We start from the raw sequence: 13,215 nt of genomic DNA, 5'->3' as shown, positions 1-13,215 counted from the left end.
GAGTCTCATGTAGAGTCTCCTAGAGAAGTTGACTTGTTTTACCACAGGATGGCTCCATGCATCAATTTGAGGTTTTTACCATGTGAAAGAAAGCTCTTCTGGTGTTGGTCAAGTTATAGCATGTCAGTTTCATTTAAACCTTTCTGTTAAGTGATCAAACTTCCTGTGGTTTCTTCTGGGATTAATTAATGATCCCTCACCCTCCTGACATACCTTCCTAATTTTCCTAGTTATCTAATGTTAGATGTGTACTCACATAATTAAAACATTTTAGCTGGATTCCAAAACCATTATTTCTTCCTTATACATCTCCCGCTGTACTTCTTTTTTTTTTTTTTTTTTTTTTTTTTTTTTTTTTTTTAAACATGGATGGAAGAAGCAGTTTACTTTGTCGACTTCACAGATATATCGAGCAAAATGGACATTAGTTTTTGATTCAGTCATGGGCTATTATGAACTACCTGTCCCTTGTCAGTACCACCGCAAATACCCATGTACACGGGGATAAGAAACAAGTGATAAGTATTTCCAAAGTTGGAGTTTGTTTGGTACAGAAATGCCCTTTAACTTAAGCGATTATTTTGGGTTTTTTTGTTACAAGTAGTTGCTGCTTTCAGAAAGGGATGGAGATTTGTTTGCCTCATGTTGGTTTTATATTGATTTTCTAAAATACTTAAAGGACATACTCTGGATGTAGTATAAGATATATAAGACTGACACCTCCTGCAGTTGATACTTGCATTTTCAAGTTGACAACAGACTGAGCTAAATTGTCACTTTCATAGTAGGATCACAGTACCATGGCACCCAAATATAGGAGGGAAATCTGGTTTTGGGGGTGTGTTTGCTTGTTGGTTTTTTTTTTGCCTTTCGTTTTGAAAACAGACAAAAAAACCCCACCCTGTTCCTTACTGATTACAGTACCAGGCCTCTTCTCAACAATGCTTTGCAAATTAATGAGAAAATGTTAATCTACTTGGTAGCATCTGTGTTTGGGGAGAGTGTTCGTAGTGCTCTAGCAACAAAACAAAGTTACTGTAATTACAACATTAATATAGAAACAAAATATGTTGCTCTTTGAGGGGAGAAATGTGATCTGCATGCCTTCTGAACCCATCGTTGTAGAAAGAGTATTTCCTTTGCAGAAATCTTTTACATCAAAATGGCAGCTTTGATACTCTTATTACAGCTCATAGAATTCTTGGAAGTGCAATTTCTGTGGTTTTAATTTAGGATGAATCTGAATTGTCTTTAGAGGTTTGAGTTAACTTCTGAAAATTTCATAACCCCAGTGTTTTCTGGTATGAGGTCTTTATTTACACTGTGTTTTGTCATCTTGAATATGGAGGTGGGCTAGACTATGAACTTTTCTTAAATTTACTGTCTTTTCTTTTTGCAGTATCTGGTGATGGAGAGTCACTGGTAAGTTTACATTTCTGACATGGCACAAATGCACTTTGCCATATCTTTTTTGTTAAACGTCTCTATAGTGACTGTTCAGGTTCTTTTGTTAAGTACTGTGTATTTTTTATCATGATTTTTGCTTTTACCAAAGTGAAACTGCATCTTGGTAAAATGAAAGATACTGTTGACTTCTCCAGGTAATCCACTGACATTTTGCTGTTACACATCTTGCTGATCCAATACATCTGTAATGATCACTGTTGGGAAGAGATGCACTCAGCACTGCTGTGTGACTGGTATCTTGGATTTTTTTTTTTTTTTTTTTTAAATCTGCACTGTTCTGAACAATTCTGTAATGTCAGGTGTCAGAAGCAGCAAAGTCTATATGAGCATTTTTTAATAGAAGGTGTTTCAGCAGGCCAGTAGCCCGTATGTAGAAAGGAGGAAACTTTTAAAATAAATCTCAGTTCTGCAAGTCTGGATTTAGATTGCAATATTTCTTTTCTTGTTACAAAGTTAAGTATACTGAAAGTACATGTGACCTGAAGGCTGATGTTGTGACAGTGTGAAGTTTCTCAAATCTATAACTTTGAAATACTTTTGTTTTGGTCCTCTGTAGCATATCACATTTTTAGTAGAAAAATCAAACTGACGTGTTTTACAGGATGAAGATTCAGAGTTTACTTTAGCAGCAGATTTTGAAATCGGACACTTCTTCCGTGAAAGGATAGTCCCTCGTGCTGTGCTTTATTTCACTGGAGAAGCTATAGAAGATGATGATAACGTATGTATGCTATCAGCATTTTGTTTATTAGTCACCATGTAGATATAAACATTCTCCTTTTCTGATTAGACTAGTGTTTAGTATTAATTACATGACAATAACAAAAACCTGAATAGATTCCTGTTACTTAGGAACAGGAAAGAAGCATTCCATTTGCTATGAGTTGTTAGTTGATCTTTGCTTCTTGAAAGGAGCTCAGTTTCAGTTACTGTGTTTGAATATGCTAGACCTATTACTACAGAAGATTTTATGCAAATATTAGCAGAGCTAATAAAACCTTGGGTTTGTTTTGCAGTTTGAAGAAGGTGAAGAAGGTGAAGAGGAGGTGAGATGCATACTGTATCTTTTATAGATAACTACTACCTTCTGCCTTCCTGGTCCAGAAATTGTCCTATATGGAGTAGAAAATAGTTGTTCATAAATGCTCTTGTGTGTGGTACTTTTTTCCAAAAGAGTTCAGCATTCCCGGCTTACAAAATCTATGGCTGTTTTTCCTCTTTACAAAAGTATATTCTGCAAGAACGTTTATCCAGCTTTTTCTAGTATTTTTCTGCCACAAGTCAAAAATTAAAGACAAGTTGTGGGGTTTTTTTTTCCCTTGAGTGCTGCATCATAAGAACCTTCAGTCTTATTTTTAAATATCTGTTACTTAGGCAGTAGCGGAATTCAGGTGTCGACTTCTAGTTGTCATAAGCTTGAAGACTGGACCTTGCTAAATGTAAAGTAAAGGAGAGAGCATGCAACTGCTGGAGATAAAGGCTTAATTTAGGCTGGAATGTCTAGTAAACCAAAAGCTGTAGTTCGCTTACAGTAATGTTGTATAAAAACAAACATACTGTGAAATGCTTTGCACAAAACCACTAAACGATACCACACGTAAATGAACTAATATCCTTTACAGATAATTATAGTTTTCTTCAACTGCTTTTACTGTTGTGTTCTTGCTAATTGGTTAAAGGTATATAGCTGACTGTCATCATGTTCACCATAGGGTACACCAGAAGTTATTGAGCTGGTGGTCTGATGTGAGCTGGCAGCCTTCAACATGCAGTCTCTTTTTTGTCTTTGCAAGTTGCAATACAGACTTGTGTGCTTAGGCTGTTAAGTGACTAAACATTTTCTTAGTTTTATTTGTTAAACTGAATCTTGATAGAAGTGTATGTGTGTTTTTAATCTGTCTCCAGTGCAAGATGTTACTAGTTGCCTGTAGGTGTGTGTACAACAGTGCAAAACCAGTACAAAATTATGTGCAGGAATACATAGCCTGTCCGCAGTAATCCAGATAAGCAGAGATGCTTTGGAAGGAGGTCAAAACAAAGAACAAAATTAGGCATGTATATTTATTACCCGGACTGTAAAATTCCAAGTAGTGTATCCGGTAGAAGTTAAAAAATTGCTGGGAGATTGCAGCAACTTATATAGGAAGGTTGCCTTAAGCCATGCTGAATCTTTTAAATCTATGCTTTAAAACTTTGTGTAAAGATTCTGCTTTAAGTTTTTGAAGATGCTGAATTCTTTTAAGTCAGCCCAAGTAGTTTTAATGTTGACATCTGAAACACTCTGGAATACAGTGCTAATATTACTTGCTGTTTTGTTTTTTCTCCATTACAGAAAGTTGCACTTTTAACCTGTTTTAATTTCTGTTAGTTTATCTCTATTTTGTCATAGGAGTTGGAGGGGGAAGAGGAGGGAGAAGAAGAGGAAGATGCAGAGAGTGATCCTAAGGTAAGGATTTTTGTGTGCTTAGTTGTAATGCAAACTATAATCATGAGCAGTGTAACTAAGATTATAGTAGTTTGTGAAAAGATTAATAAATTATCAAAAATCAGGAACCACCCTAGTTTCTGACTGTAGTGTTTTCATCTCTTCAGCACTCAAATTGCTCTTAAGAGAAGTGAATGCTTCCGTAAATCCAGGAAATGTATGGGTTTTGTCTTTCAGCCTGCACCACGAAAAAGATAATATCCAAACTTTACTCCTTAACGACATCTCTGTATAATAATGATATGTATTTTTTCTTTAGAAAGATCTTGTATTCAAATATTCTGTGGGTGGACTTCAACTAGTCTGACAAGTCTCAACTAGCTTGTTTGTTTGGTTTTTTTTGTCTTAGAATTGTTCTTTTTGATTGTCCTGGTGGCTGCAGGTTAGCCCCACATTTCTCTACTCCGATAGAAAGAAAGAAGTTAGTCCCCAACTTTGAATTTTTACAAGACCTGGTTTAAAATTCAGCCTCAAGGGTTAGTGGTCCTTCTGATAGGTATTTTTCAGTTCTTCAGTCATGGTGAAGTTAATGCTTGCATTTAGTGAAGCTGGGACAGTGATGACAGACTTGTGTTCATTTAATTCTTCAACCATCAGCTCTCAAATTTTTCCTAAAGGCGCAGAGAAGTAGTGAAGGGCATGAAAAGCTGCTTGATCTTTAGATGAAAGTCTTAAAAGCAACTTAACATGTCACTTTTCTGACATCGAGTTTTATATACATCATCATATCACTAGTAAATGCTTTTTGTTACCATATCAAGAATTGAGCTTGTTTTTCTTTCATAAGAAGTACTGTATACTGAAGAAAGTCTGTCTTGTGGAAAGATTGGTCAAACAGGTTTGAAGTGGCAGAAATGAGTATTCTGACTTTGTTCTGCAGGATCAAAATGCAGTGGTGTACTTGTAATGGAAAAAAAGTGGGACAGCTGAGATAATGCTAGTTCGGAGTCAAAGTATATTTGTGCTAAGTATCAAGTATCTTAAAGGATTTGGTGTTCTGTAGAAAAAAGCTTAGTTTCTTGGAAGATTATAGTTGTTGCCTCCTGTATTATTTTGTACATTTCACTTTTCATTCATGCTGACAGTTCCTTTCAATTTTTTCCCATTTAGGTGTAATTTAAGTCTGTTTATCATTCATACATTTCTAGGTAAGGTGGAATTCCATTCATACCTAACTTCCAAGAGTCCCATTTGTAGCCATGCAATGTGGTCTGTTTTGTAGGGTTTTGGGGTTTTTTTCTTCCTTGTATGGGAAAAAGAAGTGGGGGAATAGTGACTTCAGAGTTTAGGCTTTATTAATAAAAAATAAAGACATGTGTATAGAACTGAATGCCTTTAAATCATATCATTAAATGAGATTTTTCAGGATGACCTCTCTGCCTTCCAGGCAGAACTTCTGCTTGGCCTTTGTAGCAGTCAAACCACATGTACACATAATAAAAAATACTGAGACTTGTCAGACTTTTATTTTTTCCTTATTTCTGATTTGATGCTGTGTCTCTCTACTGTTTCTGGTGTATTTGCAAATTACTTCCTAAGTCTCCCCTGCTTTTCTTGAGAACTCTCGTTAAGTCATCAGCTAACTTAGTACGTCTTTTCCAACATTATTCATATTTATACTGCCTGACAAAGGCGGTCAGTCACTGTTGGAGGCCTTTTGTTGAGCTCTCGTGATTCTGTACAGGTATTGCTCTCCTGCTCATCTGCCTCTGTTTAAAGGAAGAAAAAAAAACAAAGAATAGTTCCTTCTCTTGTATGCTGTCATCTTTCACCTTTCATCACATGCCTCGTAGAGAGGAATGCCTGCAAGAGACTTCATACTTTTTCCTCCTGTATTTTAGGCTCGTATCTTTTTTTTTCCCTTTGGTTACTCAAGAGAAACTGTTGTCTGCATAGAGAATGCCCTTCTTTGCCTTTGTGAAACTCAAAATTTAGCTTTTGTTTTATTTCCAATCTGGTACACTTTGAGAAGTCAGCCACCCTGCCTCGACGTTGTTGCACTGTTGATTCACCTGCAATAGTGTAATGTCCATTGGTCACAACAGCTTATACCTTGTCCTGCTGCAATCTGTTACACAGCTGTCTTCCCTTCTTACAATCAAAAATTTTCAGGCACTGGCTTCAGTTTCTCAAGTCAGCTTGGAATTCTATTTTTTTGGCTTTGAAGACTCATACCCCTGATGTGTTTTCCATTCCTGCTTCTGTGTGTCCCATTTTTGGGTCCTGTTTCTCCCTGTCCCTTGCCCCTCTTTACCTTTCAGTTCACCCCCCTGCCATTCTTATATCTAGAATAGCTTTCCTTTTCATGTACACAAAAAAGAATTGTTCTTTGGTCTGTTTTCTTTTCAAATCCAGTTTCTCTTCAGTCATTTCCATATTACCTTCTCCTTTATTGTCGTAGTGCATTTGCTACATAATGTCAGTGCTTTCTGCTTTGTGAAGTTTTCCTCCTTCCTTCCTGTCACTCTTGTCAGTTTTAAGTACATTTGAGTTGTTCAGTTAAAACCAGGTCATTATCATCTCCTAGAGAAAACACTTGCATTTTATGTAAGTTGTGGCTTTGGAAGACTGAGCAGATAATTGGAAGTAGCTTCAGAAAATACTACAAAAACAGATAATGTAGCTTGTTTCATCTAGTGTATTTTTCTGTGTGCTTGCATGGCCCGTTCCTTTAGCTGCCTGTATTTTACTGACATTAAGATTGAATAGAGAAGTATCTGACAAGGTAGTATAGAATGCCGTTTTGAATTGCCAACTAAAAAGCTGCTGTGGGGAGAGACTGTCTGTGCTTCAAGGTGATTAGTCTATCTTCTAAGTAACAGTAGCAGAAGGGCCTGTTACCAGCAAATTTGTTTTCAGAGCCTTTTGAAGGGTTCTGTCCATTTGTGGAGGAGGCAGTTCAGACCCCTTGCTTAGCTCCAGTTAGCTCTGAATTTACTTCCTGGGTATATGTTTGATATCCTTGCTTTTCTTCATTCAGTGTCATAGATTAGAAGATGAACAAAGCTAAACCTTTAGCTTTACGATTCCTAACTGGACTGTTTCATGGTAGGACATTTGAAATATTGAAAGGCTTTCTTCTTTCTCTGCTGGAAGCTTTAGTGCCTGTTGTCTGCATTGATCCCGCTGTTGGCAGCAAAGTCGGTTTGGGAGTCCGATGAGATCTTGATGTAACGGATAGGAAGCTTCTGAAAAAGCTATTTGTAAGGAGGTAAAGACTCAACTGCTCTTTGAATCACCTAGGAATGTGTCCTGCCTAATCTGTTTAAACACTGAAGAGGAATAGAAGTTCAGAAACTTCAGCAGTAACTTTATGTGAAAAAGGCCTGATTTGAAAGGATTAAATTGCTAAGATAAATGGCATGAATGGTTGGACTTCTGCCCTCATCCTGTAGGACACCAGATTAATTGGATGGGTAGAAATATCTGTCATGGGCTGTGTGTATGAAAGTCATGAAATCAATTTTACTTCAGACCTGCTTCTCAATTTTAGCCCTATGATCCTGCAAATTTTAGGTGAAACTCCCTCTTTAAATTTGATACATGTCCTCTATGTCCATAGGCAGCTGATGCAGTTTAGCTGATGTAATTGCTGATGTCTGAGCAAGTGGTCTGTATGTAAGCTGATTAGCTCAAGTTTCTTGCATTGTTTTCCTGGATAACCAAATGCCAGAATAAAAATGTTCATGTCTAGTGTAGCAAGAGTAATTTATTTTTTTTTTAATTCTGAGCAAGTGATGTAATAAATAGGAGGCAGTGGCAGAACAGCTTCATATGGATGCTTGTTAGCAAAAGAGGAAAAACAGGAGGGGGTCTCATTTATCTTGTTTATCTTAGTTGGAACAGTGTCTCACACTGGAGTCAAAGGCCTGGAATAGTTTAAACTCCTTGCACAGAATAAGTAAATATTATTAAATACTTTAAAGATGTAAATATTTAAAAATCCTACAGCTTTTCATATGAACTTAAGTCATTATTCATGACTATAGAGAATCTCTTTATGACAAGGAGAGTTCTTACTTGTCTCTGTAGCACTGGTAGTGACCTTCAGTACATGTATTTGCTGCGAAATTTGTTTTAAAATAAGATGCAGTTCCTCCTTAACTTTGCCAGTTAAAGTCTCTCTGGCCTTTGTTGCCTGGCCGATGCACTTTGCCACCATTTCTAAGATATCTTGAGAGTTAATTCAGGAAAATGTAGCATGAAAGAAAATCTTGCTAGAATGGGGAGATAAATAGCGGAGGGTCTGTCTAAGGCTAAGGAGTAGATTGGTAGTGGTTGGCTGACCAAATGTCACCAACAGTCTGGGCACTGTGGGAAGAGCAGGCTCAGACTTAATAGCCTTGTCCGAGGGAGTATGGATGTAGTATCTTGATCACACTCACGCCTTGGGGTCTGGTCTTACTGGAGCTATTAGAGGCCAAAGATAAATTTCAACATGTATGTGCCTGATGGGGCAGCTGTAACTTGAAAAAAATTGTGGTGAGCTACCTGCACTGTTACCGTCTCAGGATTAGACTGAGAGACGCTTGATGTGAGGCCGAGCGGTAACTGAAGGCGATACGGAGTTGAAGTGCTGGCTTGCTCCCTAGGAGCAGTGCTCTGCTGTTGAAGTGGTGGAGGAAAATGGATTATGTTGGAACCTGGGTCTGAGATACTGCTTTGTTACTTATGCTCTGCGTAAACACCTTATGCATATATATATAATATATATGGTCAAGATAGATACGCCCTTAACTGTAAGCTAAAAATGGCATAAACCAGCAGTATTTCTCTTAATTCTCAAAACAGCTGACTCATATCTGAGAACCCCTTAAACTGTTTTTTTTGTCTCAGAGCAGTCATCAACACTGAAAAGTCCTTAAGAAGGACCCTTGTAATCTCTGTGACTCAGTTTTTACAGGATATTTATATGCAATAATATGATTTAAATGTTTACAAAAATAAAGACAAGTATAAAGAGAAGATAATGAAGTTTATTAGAAAATATAGCAAGGATTCTGGTTGATCATTAAAATTTGTCTGAAATGGTTGCAGTGGTCAACCTTTAAGTGATCTAAATATAACAGGTGAATAGGGAGGAAGGAGATGGAAAGATTTTTGAAGTACTTTCCAAATAACGGGTTTGTTACTGGATTATGGCTCTTGTCCAGAATGCATGGGGAGGGGAAGTGATGCTGTGCACTACTCTGTGGTCATGTTCAAATACAAAGCAGTTACAAGAAAAATAGATACTTTTGGAAAGCTTTTTGCTTAAAATGTTGTTACTTTGTCTGCATCTAAATTAAAAGGAATAGCATGCAATGTATTACCGGTGGAAGTCAGAATTTTTTTTTAAGAGAGAAAATGCTAGTTTTATGATCTATGTAAACATAGCCCCCTTTTCAAGAGGGAATTAATGCTGTATTTAGTCCCAGATTGGTGAAAATTAATTCACATCAGTATTGTTTGGAACCCCAGGCAGATGAGAGAGTAGAAAGTTGAAGTTAGCCAGAGGTGCTGAGGGAGGAAAACCACAAGGTGGAAGTCTGAAAGGTCTTTGGCATATCTCTGTGCAGAAGAGACTTTAATCCAGACTTCTAGTGGGAATGATAGTGACCGCTATAACCCTGAAGCATTTTAGGTGAGGAAGAGAAAAACAGTCTGGGTTTAGTGCAGATTAGCAAGGGCAAAACTTATGATAAGGAATCTTAGTTGCAGCTGTTCTTCCTCACCACAGGCAAAATGCTGAAACTGTCTTAGCTCGTGGTCACTCGATGTATAGTGAACTCTTGCATGCTTGCTTCTTTCACAACATCTTCTTTAGGACAGCTGCCAAGAAACATTTTATTTTGTGTTCAGTAATGTTCAAGGTGTCTTGTTTTTATACCTGTATTTTTCTTTACTAGAATTCAGTGGGTTTCCGTGACTGCTATTTTTTTATGATAAACTGTATTAAGAATGGTAAAGGGAGAAACAAAAAGGAAATGCACGAAACAAATTCTCCTGCTTTCTAACAATCCTATTTTATGACAAAGAAGCAAGAAGTGCAGTGTAAAACCTGAAGTTCTTAGCTGTTGAGTACTTGTTCTCCTTCCCAAATACACTTCCTTTTGCCAAAGGGGAAGTTGTTTTACTACCTAATGAAGGTGTTTCTACTTTCACATACTCAGATTAACATGTGGACTTCTTGCCCAGTGTTAAACTGTTGAATAGTTACCTGCTGGTGATTAAATCAACACATTAATTACATTTTTATCACCTTAGCAGAAAGGTCAAGGCTTCTAAGGAAAAGCTCAAAACGTGCTGCGGAATAAGCAGCCTGCCGTCCCTGCCTGCCTCCCCCCTCAGAGTTAGTGAGGAGGCGGCAGTTTATTGTCAAGCTGTGCTAATAGGAACTGAAAGTCAAACTGAGCCTCTGGTTGGGGGCAGTAAGGGGTGGTTTGCTTTCTGGTTTGTTTGAGCCTTGGCCTACTGGATGGAGTGTAAAGAACACAAATGCAGATTAAAAGTATTATGGGGTACCAAGGGGGGTGGGGTGGGGAACAACTCGATAAATACAGTGACTACTGTTCGGAAGTTTATGATCTAGCTTGAGTTTCCATGTAGCTTTTTTGTACATGCTAATGATATCTCTGGCTAGTTCAAAACTGCATAGTCCATGTCTTTTATTTGTTGCATTATTTTCTTGTTTGCCACTTTGATTTTGAACTGGGTTTTTTTTCTTCTTCTTTTTGCATTTATACAGAAAGATTCCAGCCAACCTGCTGAATGCAAACAACAGTAATAAGGAAATACCACTTGGAAGTGATATTTGAACAACTTGTAACAAATATTTGGATACCTGGCCTGCAGTTCAGGATATTCCATCGCTGCAGCACAATCTTATTAACAATGCTTAAAACTAATTTGTTCTAAAATGCATGATTTTCACTAACTTTTCTTTATTGCTTAACATGTACAGTGGCAACTTCAATGCATTTGGGAAATATGAGGTTTAAATAAAGCACACTCTACAGCCGTTGGTACACTGTAGCTGAGTATGTCAGTAGGCCTTTAGAGCCTTTTGCCCTATGCATAGGGGAGTAGTCCAGACTACCAAGTTAGGATTATCCATTTTCTTGTTAAACATTGACAGTTGTGGAATAGCAATGTGCCGAGAAGCTAAAGTAAATGGATTACATGTACGGTAGCACAAACAGATAGAGCAATATGACTTTTTTTGCTAGTTCCTTCCCCCGTTTTTTAATGTTTCTTGCAACCTACAAATTGAACTAGTGCTTGAGCAGCTTTAAATGTCATATTTATTATCTCAGTAAAACCAATTGAATTGAAGTAATTTTACTTCATTGAAGGGGGTGTCATATTTGAAACTTAGTTGTTCATCTTACTATTTATTTATTCATGTTTGTATGTACTTTGACAGAATTAGTGCTTTTTAATGGTTTTTAATATACTTGAAAATCTTCTTCCTCTTTTGCATACAATATGGGTACTTGTAAAACACATAATTTGAATTGGTCTCAATGTAGTAGTCTAGACAGAGGAAACGAACTTGCATCAAAATGACAACTCTTCTGGATGAAGATCAAAATGCACAGGACAAGCTGTTGCGGTTGGTGGAAGTGGGTTGCAGCCAAAGAACCAGAAAATTTCTAGTGCTCTTATTGCTTAGTGTCCAGCATGGAAGGACCTGTCACTACGAACACAGAAATTGATCAAAATTCAATTCAATAAATCTGAAGTTTTGGTGTCTTTCTTGCAACACTGAAATTATTCCATTCCACAATTTATTTAAAGCTCTGGAGTCTTGAAAACTACTTATTGTTGTTGCGTGGCACTTCAGGTACACGTTTCTAGTTTCACCTTCCATTGCCAGCCTCTGGCAGCAGTTGAATAGCAGCTGTATCAACACTGTGACCAGGCATGTAGAGTGCTCCAGCCTTACCTTACACATTTGTAACTTAATACCGTGTTTTCAATTTGTACAGAATAGATAGAATATTCTATTAAAGTTGTGAAACATGATCGTTGGTGCCCGTCTGGTCCATAATGAATATCCCTTTGACTTTGGGTAGTGGACGATGAAGCGTTCAGCAAGGGCCATGCCAGCTGTTTGGTCTCTGCCAGCTCTTGCCTGAACATCCTGCTGGTTTCCTCTTGTCAAAAGCCAAAGAGAAGGAGCCCTTGTAAATATTGCATTATGGGGTTCTCTGATGTAAATCAGAACAAACTTCCTCAATTTGAAGTGAACAGTTTCCTTAACTTTCAGCTGTCTGCAATGTTTTGTAGGAGTTGGGTGGGTTTTTGGGGCACCATAATTATCAAAGGTGCCACATGATCTCTGCAGTTTGGTCATGGACTAAATGGGGTGCTGGGCAGCACTAACTGGTTTACACCATGCTGAGATGGCCCCACATCAATACCCTGCAGTGAGAAAGTGCGTGGCACTAATGCTCGGGTGCCATAGGGTTAAGGCAGGAGCAAGGGACGGGAAGGCAGCAGGACTAGGGATAGGTTCTGAACTTTTCTTTAAAAAGAGTTTTTGTAACCGGTCCTTAGACTGTAGTCTGCTGCAGCGGGCACAGGGAACAGTGTAAAGGCACATCCCTGGCGTTCCCTGGTGACAAGGGGAGGAACGATGAATCGTGTTTGCGCACGTGCAGACTGGCTAATGACAGTGCTGGGTGTGTTAGGCACATCAAATAGAGGTATTTGACCAGCCTTTTTTCTTTTTATATCAGAAGAAATTAAACGGTATTTCCCCATCCGAAAGAAGTACTTTCCACTACATGGTTAAACAGGAGTGCTGCTACCTGGAGATAAACATCTGCAAATTAGCAAACCGAAGGAATTTATGTGCATGAATCCTGAAAAGCTACCTTTAATTTTGAGAAAACGGGAAATTCCAGAACATGCAGAGCAAATGTGCCAGCAGTCAGGGAGCGCAAATGAGATGGGTGGGTGGCGAGGCTGCCTGGCGAGATGCTTGTCCTCAGGAAAGTGATGGGAAAGCTGAGCTGGGGTTTGTTAAAGCGGAGCTACGGCCAGTCGACACAGCCTAGCAGAAAACAGATCTTGTCAAACCCGGCTGTAGCCTGGCATTACAGGTGTAGCTGGTAGTGGCAAATACAAGCATTTCATAGACTTCTCTGTTTTCAGAAGGTTATTTGTAGACTATGTCTGCGCTAGCAGGTACTTCAACAGCTCAGCTCGTTCCTTCAGCAGAAAAGAGTATGAAGAACTGATGGGTTGGTTGCCAGAATGTCACAACTGGGCAGATC

General features: G+C 38.2%; 1 protein-coding gene across 3 annotated transcripts in view; it reads left to right on the top strand.

Annotated features, from left to right (window-relative positions):
• Positions 1–11,959, top strand: part of NAP1L4 (nucleosome assembly protein 1 like 4) — a 28,601-nt gene extending 16,642 nt beyond the window's left edge. The window contains exons 12-17 of one of the 3 annotated variants that reach the window (XR_012764673.1): positions 1,400–1,422; positions 2,069–2,188; positions 2,484–2,513; positions 3,836–3,913; positions 5,063–5,100; positions 10,680–11,959. Coding sequence is in view for 2 of the 3 variants with exons in the window: in XM_075427498.1 (XP_075283613.1) it covers positions 1,400–1,422; positions 2,069–2,188; positions 2,484–2,513; positions 3,857–3,913; positions 10,680–10,718 (269 nt within the window). In the remaining variant the exon portion in view is untranslated. The remainder of the gene's footprint in view (positions 1–1,399; positions 1,423–2,068; positions 2,189–2,483; positions 2,514–3,835; positions 3,914–5,062; positions 5,101–10,679) is intronic. The other 2 variants (XM_075427499.1, XM_075427498.1) reach the window with 2 other exon arrangements.
• Positions 11,960–13,215: the final 1,256 nt, after the last annotated feature.

The sequence above is a fragment of the Opisthocomus hoazin genome, chromosome 7 (genome assembly GCF_030867145.1).
Source record: "Opisthocomus hoazin isolate bOpiHoa1 chromosome 7, bOpiHoa1.hap1, whole genome shotgun sequence".
NCBI lineage: Eukaryota > Metazoa > Chordata > Aves > Opisthocomiformes > Opisthocomidae > Opisthocomus > Opisthocomus hoazin.
This window is presented reverse-complemented; position numbering and strand designations above follow the sequence as displayed.